General features: G+C 42.0%; 1 protein-coding gene across 1 annotated transcript; it reads right to left on the reverse strand.

Moving 5' to 3' along the window:
- Positions 1-1189: 1189 nt before the first annotated feature.
- Positions 1190-6937, reverse strand: LOC149811694 (farnesoic acid carboxyl-O-methyltransferase-like). The gene is made up of 3 exons (XM_089993260.1): positions 6753-6937; positions 3450-4082; positions 1190-1855 (listed from the first exon to the last, which is right to left on the reverse strand). Exons 1-3 carry the CDS (start codon positions 6828-6830, stop codon positions 1472-1474), a joined length of 1095 nt encoding a protein of 364 aa, XP_089849386.1. The 5' UTR covers positions 6831-6937; the 3' UTR covers positions 1190-1471.
- Between the last annotated feature and the right edge of the window lie 946 nt (positions 6938-7883).

Raw genomic sequence — 7883 nt, forward strand, 5'->3', positions numbered from 1 at the left:
ATGGCACAATTTAAGTCTGAGGTGGGAGACTTCTTGAGGTTTAGTGCTGAGGAGCTGGTGGGAGGGAGTCTGGATCGGGTGAAATCACATCGCACAAAATTTGTGCATTAAGCACGTGACTGCCCTCCATCAGACCTTTGGTCCCACAGCTGACAGGCCCTGTCTCCAAGATGGAGGGTGATCAGATGCTTAATGCACAAATATTTGTGCAATCATATTGCACCTGATCTTTTCACGGTGGGAGGAGGGTTTCTAACCTTTCATCTTTTCTGTCGTCATGAATGGATTGCCTTGGCTACAATAAGGTTTGATTGGTGGCCTTTGATTTTGGACCCCATTTTTGCAATGTTTGTTCTTGAGGTAAGAGAAAAGTGTTTATATATCTCATGCTCTTGCAAAAATGGCGTGCTTCATGGAATACCTATCAATTTGACAAAATCCCCTGCAGGGTATGATGATAAATATGAAGACCTGATTACGACTCAGCTCCGGATTGATTAATACATTGAGCCGGGTATAGTTTGTGAAATTTTATACCAGACCCGGGCTCGACCTGAGTCCGGACTAAGACCCATAATTTTTCAATGTAAAAATGATAAAAATATTATTTTACTGGGTTTGGTTTCTCTTATGGTGGGACGTTTGATTAGACCCAAGTTTGGACGTGATACCATACCCAAAATCAGGTCCAACTCTGGTGAATCCGAACCAAACCCAACCCGCTGACACCATTAACTGCACTTTATAACTGTTACAATCAGGGCCATAAAACAAGACACATCAAGAAGATCATGTTTAGGCTACTTATTATAACACTGCATCATATAATGCAGTCTGCATTGGAGGCAAACCAGTTTCACTCATCCCCTGTCATCCCTATCTTCAAACTATTCTTTGAGATTTCATTAATGCAAGTTGTTTTAATCAAATCAGACTCTAGTGATGTGATTTACATTATTTATTTAGCAAAATATCGACAATTAAATCACCCAAATCCATCTCATGTGCAGGAATTTTTTGCTATTCAAAAATCAACAGTGACAAAATACAAAATTTTGTCTTGGTCGATTATTACTAAATAAAGGGTACTGAGTCAATCTATATGGGGAGATGCCATAGGGAATGAGTGGAACCCAAATGCATTGGAGAAACTAGATCAAGTCCAAGAATCTTTGAACGAAAAATCATCTCATCCAAACAGGATTTCATTTGTCACAATAATAGGTGGATCACATGCATTCACATAGATTTATGATGTCCCAAAGAGAGAGAGAGAGAGGATCAACATTACCACTCATGAAGATAAACAAAATGTTGAACCCATGAACCGAACAATATAGGAAACAAAACAAAAACATAGAAAAATAAAAAGCTAAAGAAAAAGAAACTACAAACAGATAACAACAGAAGAGAGAGAGAGAGAGAAAGAGAGAGAGAGAGAGAGAGAGAGAGAGAGAGAGAGAGAGAGAGATTAATCAGAAGACCGTGGCTTGCGTTGCAGGATGAAGAAGGCAGATGGGTTAGGAGGAGGCAAGGAGTCACTGGCAGCAAATTGTTGGAAAAGTCTGGTTGGAAGCCTCTGGAACACTTCCTCCACAACCTTCTCACCAAAGTGGATGCTCACCAACCCCTCGAATATTGCCCTAATGGCAATGCAAAGGCACTCGGTGAACTTCCCAATGTCAACTTCGGACCCATCCTCCCCACATCCATTTACCCCCCACCCTTGATCAACAACTTGTGCCGTGTGGATGGAGTAGCACCCGTTCATCTCCACCAGCTCCTTAAACTCTTCAATGCTTGGTGTATACAATGGCACTTGGAATGAGTCTATATCCTCGGCTTTCACCTTGCCCTTAATTCATATCAAGCCAATTAGTAAGCTATAATATGAATCCACTAAGAAATTTACTCTCTTAACTAGTAGTGTGAATCAGGTCAGGGGTCCCTTGGATGCTATTCATACGGCATCAAACGACCCCAAGATGGTGGTCCGCAGCCTTGATGCACATGACACCATGCCACTGATGTTACTAAGTAATCGGCATCACCTGGATCTGCTCTATGCAAATCTTTGTCAAATCCAATTGACACATCGTTGAAGTAAATTCAGAAAGTGAAAATTTCAGTTTTGTTTTAAAGTCACTCAGTCCTAAGATCAGGAAGCTAATGCCCGCAAGGTTTCCGCTCATCCGGTAGGGATGACTTGTAAATGTCACCAAGTTGACAGAATGTCACAAGTTCAAAACCCATGGGTGACATCTCTTGCTGCAAGGTCGAAGCTGGGTATACTCCCGGGTGGGTAGGGAGGACCTCAGGGGTTTTACACTTGGATTATCCAAAAAAAATAAATTCAGCCAGCTAACTGTTGTTTAGTAAAAACAAGTTAACTACGGGCTTTGTTTGGAAGCCTTGCACTGAGATGGAAACACCATTTACATGTGTTAGCCAAAATATTGTTTTGCCAAAATGTGTGTTAGAGGATGGAAATGGTGTTGAACTGTGGTTTGTTAATGCTGCCAACTACATTCCTGAATGCAGTGTTTTGACAATACCACTGCTCTCAAACATCAGAGGGCATGAGAACACTAGCAGAAACCACAACACACCTTCGGTTCAAGGCTTCCAAAGAAGGCCTAAAATTCTTTCGCTACTTATTTTTTTCATGAAGGATGGAGAAACCACTGTCAGGATCAGAGACCTGGTCACGCTGGCTCACACGGACTAACTTATGGTCGCTTTCCGGACGGTGTAAACCTGTAGCTCCCCCCCCCCCCCCCCCCGGAGTTGCCCAACTTCGGCTGAAAAAGGGATAAGCAAGGAACTTATGGGAGTCACACCAGCTTTGGCGTACCCCTTGCCCCTTGACTTTTATCCCTTGCCCTCATTAATGCAAGGGGTTTGATACTTATAGGAATATAACCGTCTAGTGGCCAAGGCCCCTTACACACACACACACATATTCTATATATATATATGACTTCATAGATGTAGCATAATCCATTTGCTAAGTATTCAATGAAAAAAATATGATTTTATGAGTCTTTAAATTTATAAAAATTATGAGTGGCTGCTTTTTCTGAAATATTATTATAACCTATGCTTATATCGTAATCAGCTGATCCAAAAGTCTATTCCTGCTAAAAAAAACAAGTAAATCACATTTGTAAGGTCAGATTCTAAAAAAAAAGTTCAAAAATAAAACTTTTTTGCATACTCCTAGGATTAGAAAGGAATCAACCTCTCTCTCTCTCTCTCTCTCTCTCTCTCTCTCTCTCTCTCTCTCTCTCCAAGATTATTCTCACTAAACAGGCCACGAAATCACATCTATGATGTTAGATTCAGTCAAAAGATTGAAAATAACTTGCATCTATGAGTTTCAACTCTTGATGCCATATATGCATATTTGCACAAGAGACTTGTCCCTATGTGTGTGACTTTGCTCTTACCTCAAGAACAAGCTCCTGAAGGATGGGCTCCAAAGGGAAAACCGACCAGATAAATTCTGTTGTAGTCAAGTCAATCCATTCATAGCGGCAGTGAAACTGTAGTGCTAGTAGTCCTCCCCCAACCATCTCCTCAGCCCTAAAACTCAAGAAGTCTAACATGTCAGCTTTAAATTGTGCAGAGTAGGCATTTAGGATGGTGGGTCCACCACCACAGATGTGCACCCTTCCCTTGTTGGTGACCCCAGCTGGTGCCTTTGAGAGCCAATGTAGGGCCATTGACGAATTGAAAAAATGGATCGAATCTCGAGGAAATAACTGCGAGTAAAAGGATCCGGGCACCCCTGCCACGAAGTATGGACGGTCAGGAGGGATGGTCCTGAATAGCGTGTTGAAGTCATTGCCCATCTGATCATTGAAGAAGACTTGGAACTGAGAAGCGTGAGCTTGATGGTGTGGTGACTTCTTAAGTATGGCCAACATTGCATCTATAATTGTTTGAACGGTGTAGAATGTATTGGGCCCCACAGAACATCCTAGGTCAACGATCCTGATTGCGTCCTTCTGTTTTGAAATGTCAAACTTCTCCTGGATGGCTTCAATTATCCTCTCCTTCACGCTATCATACCTGAGCCTCTGCCATATTTAGTAGATTTGTTAGGTTTTTTTAGTTATATATATATATATATATATCAGAACCAAATTGGTCATACTCCATTATGCGTATCAAATGTCACAAAGCTTCAAGGTTTTTTGTTTTTATTTTATTCATAACTCGAAGAAATCAAGCCTGACACTAAGACCTGATCGCCTTGTCTCAACCAGTCATACCTACTGTTATCGTGCCTACAGCTTAAAACCCTAAGGCTAGGACCCCCCACCTCATGGCCTATGATGGCAAGTAGGGGAGGCAATCGGGTCGGGTTGGCAGGTCGTGTCGGCGGGTTGGCGGGTCAGTATACCTCAACACGAACCCGACCCGTTTATTAAACGGGTCAGTTGTGGCAAACACGAACCCGACCCATTTATTAAACGGGTAACCCGACACGACCCGGTTAACCCGTTTAATAAACAGGTTGGGTCGGGTAAATGGGTTGGCAGGTCGGGTTCGGGTAAACAGGTTGACCCGCCCGCCTAACCCGTTTATTAAACGGGTCAGCCGGGTTGGCGGGTTGGCATACCCCTAACACGAACCCGACCCATTTAATAAATGGGTTAGGCGGGTCGACCCGTTAATTATGACACGAACCTGTTTAAGTCAAACCTGAACCCGCCTAAGAAGCAGGTTGGCGGGTCGGGTCAGGTTTTGCCACCCCTAATGGCAAGGCTTGCGTGGAGGACGAACACCTATGGAAATTGAACCTTGACCGCCTAGCGGCCAAGGCCCCCACTCTCCCCCCTTGGGGATCGATGCATGGCAGGAAAGATTGGTTAATGACCAAATAAACCAAGCTCAACTTGTTTGGATTGAAATTCTGCAACAACATAGGCTGGCCGATCTGAGCCTTAGCTTTTGATGAAGCTAAGCTGGCTGATCTTTTAGAAAATATTTAGTTTTTATGTTGGCAACAACTACATAGTGTTACCCACAAGAGCTCCGCTCATCTAACAAGGGCGACTTGTGAATGTCAACTAGTTGACGGGACGTCACAAGTTTGAAACCCACGGGTAGCATCCCTTGCCGCAAAGTCGAAGCTGGGTGTACTCCCTCGTGGGCAGGAGCGGCCTCAAGGGTTTTACCAACCGAAGGCCAGCCAATGTGCGATCCGTGATGGAGGGGTTTTCCGATGGATTATCGAAAAAAAAATATAGTGTTTTTAAGAATTGAATATTCCTGATCCTTCACCAATTCTCTTAGAAATCAGCCTGAATCGGTTTTATTTTTATTTTTTATTTTTTATGAATATTATGACATTTAATGGCTATTATATTATTTTGGCATTAAATGCATATTTTAGAGGTTGATTTGACCCTCTAAGTCATCCTCTGCATTATTTATGCACTTTCCTTTTTAAGATCAATCTACGAGTTTTTTATTTTTTTATGATATTTGGAAAAAAAATAAAAAATGAAATTTTGAATAGACCGATTGGAAACCATTCGAATTTGACTCGGGCTGATTTTCTGAATCGTTTTGAAAATCGATTCGATCAGCTTAGAAGCTGATTCTGACAACATTAACAGCAGGAATCGAAACTTCAAACATACTTTTTGTAAACCATGTAACTTAACCGAGTATTCTATACCACACTAAGCATTTTTAAGTAAATACACACACACACACACATCCCAACCCTTTTAATCAGCAAAGGGGACTTGGATTATTCATACTACTTTTTTTCTTTTCACTCAGTCAAGCACCCTTTATTCATCCTTCACTTGATAATCTCCATGAGCATTTTGTCAGTAAGCTTTGCGAGCCTATTTTATGAGCTGCAGCAAGCACGTGGTAGCGATGGCAGTGGACCGGGGCAAAGCGGAGCCCCGCCTTGCATCGCCCCGTTTGGACCGAGGATGAAAGGCATGAAACGGGGATGGAGGCGGGGATGAAAGTTAAAATCCATCCCTGTGCGGAGATGAAGGCGGGGATGGACTTATGCTTTCCCCCGCTCCGTCCCCGCCTCACCCTGCCCCGCCCCATCCCCAATCCTTCTAAGGGATGACACTAAACCGAGGGGAAATCGGGCCCCGCCCTGCCTCAACCCCGCTTGGACCGGGGATGGAGGACATGAAATGGGGATGGAGGCGGGGTGGAGGTTAAAATCCACCCCCGTGTGGAGATGGAGGTTCGAATTTTGAGACAGGGCAGGGGTGGAGACCTTGTCCCCCGTCCCGGTCCATTGTCATCCCTACTGCTTGGTTCATTTTCCTTCTCCACTAGTGTTTCCTAACTTCTTAAAGTAAGAGCTAAGAATAGCAATTGCTCTATTTTTTTTTTGTAGAGTATGGCCAATGTATTTCACATAATGTACAAGACAGTTTTATTTTTGAATTTTGCAAACCACGCAAGACACCACTGGACTGATCACTTTTTTTTAGAGAGAGAAACCACTGGACTGATCACTTGGTCAAGGGGCGATGCCATCGTCTGTGGTTCCCAAGCACCTCATGTTCGCACCTCATGGTGGCTGTCTGTGGTCTTAGTGCTGAAGCAAAGGTGAGACCTACTTAGTGGGTCCAAGGTCGTAGAAAGGAGGTGCTAAATGCGAACTCCTCTCATCGATTAAAAAAAAAAATTGGTGGTTTCCAAATCATTGAAAAAAAAAAAAGAAAAAAACTTTGAACATGAAAGACGGATATACATACTTGAAATGTTGAATTCAGCATGTAGCTCTTGTCACCATGGCCGCTAACCATAGTGAAGGTCCCTTCACTACTTCCCATCTCTAGTGCCTCTCTAGGGCCTTCTTGTTGTCGATAGATGTTAAATGAGTATAGCAATTCTCTTGCCCTTAAAAAACAATAATCTCTAGGGTGCAGCCTGTCAGCTGTGATATAGAGTTGTAAAAAGCATGTAGCAATACATCAAAGTACCGAGGGCCGCTAGATCAAGTGAAGCATCTCTAGGGTACAGCCTGTCACCTGTGAGGACAGATCACATTTGTGATGCACAACCTTACTGTCCTCCATCTCTAGGGTACAGCCTGTCAGCTGTGGGGTCCAACACAAAATGCATTGCAGATTAGTAGGAGAAGAAAATTTTTCCTATGAGAAGTTTTGATATGATAACTTTTTCTTTTAAAAAATTTTAGCTTGTTTGTTCATGAAAAAATTTTCCTCCTATGTCAAGTGCTAACAAAATGGTAGTGCTCCTGCAATGTTGCTAATAAAACAAAAATATGCACTAATAAAATGCATTTTTTAACATTAAAATATCAAAATATAAGATTTTATTGTTTAAAAATGAAAATTTTTCATGTCCTCCATATTTTCTTAAAAAAAAATTGAACTTGTGAGTCAAATTTTTTCTTTCCCTTTAATATTTTGCATTCACTTCTCAGAATAATCTGCATTTTCACCATCATCTACTAACTTTCAAGTGCATGATATCAAGTTTGACATTTAAAAACAGAAAAAAAGGGTTCTGAAATGCTTTGTGGCTTCCTGAAAATCTGTCCATATGTACAGTCTTGTTTTAGTTCATAATAACGTCATTTTGGCAGGTTTGATCAGGCAACCAAAGTGAGGCCATATCAAAGAGCTGCACAGGGCAATTGGACTCTGAGATTACATGTATTCTGCATCTGCATAACTTTATGAGCACATGATTCTACTCATGAAGAACTTCTGCTAAGCATCAATTGCAATTGGGTATGAATCACAGGTAGGAGATCAGACATCAAAAATGCATTTTCTTGTAGAAAAGGGAAAACAGGGAACTGAAATTACAAAATGAAAGAGAAAGAATCAAGGAAAAACAAGACAGGCAATTGTCCA

This window comes from Nuphar pumila, chromosome 17, assembly GCF_984573655.1.
Source record: "Nuphar pumila chromosome 17, dmNupPumi1.hap1.1, whole genome shotgun sequence".
In the NCBI taxonomy this organism is placed as follows: Eukaryota; Viridiplantae; Streptophyta; class Magnoliopsida; order Nymphaeales; family Nymphaeaceae; genus Nuphar; species Nuphar pumila.

Coding starts and splice junctions, on each gene's coding strand:
- LOC149811694 (XM_089993260.1), bottom strand. CDS start 6,830: ATGGGAAGTAGTGAAGGGACCTTCACTATGGTTAGCGGCCATGGTGAC. Junction 4,083..6,752: donor TGCTGAATTCAACATTTCAA/GTATGTATATCC, acceptor TAAATATGGCAG/AGGCTCAGGTATGATAGCGT. Junction 1,856..3,449: donor TTCAGGAGCTTGTTCTTGAG/GTAAGAGCAAAG, acceptor ATATGAATTAAG/GGCAAGGTGAAAGCCGAGGA.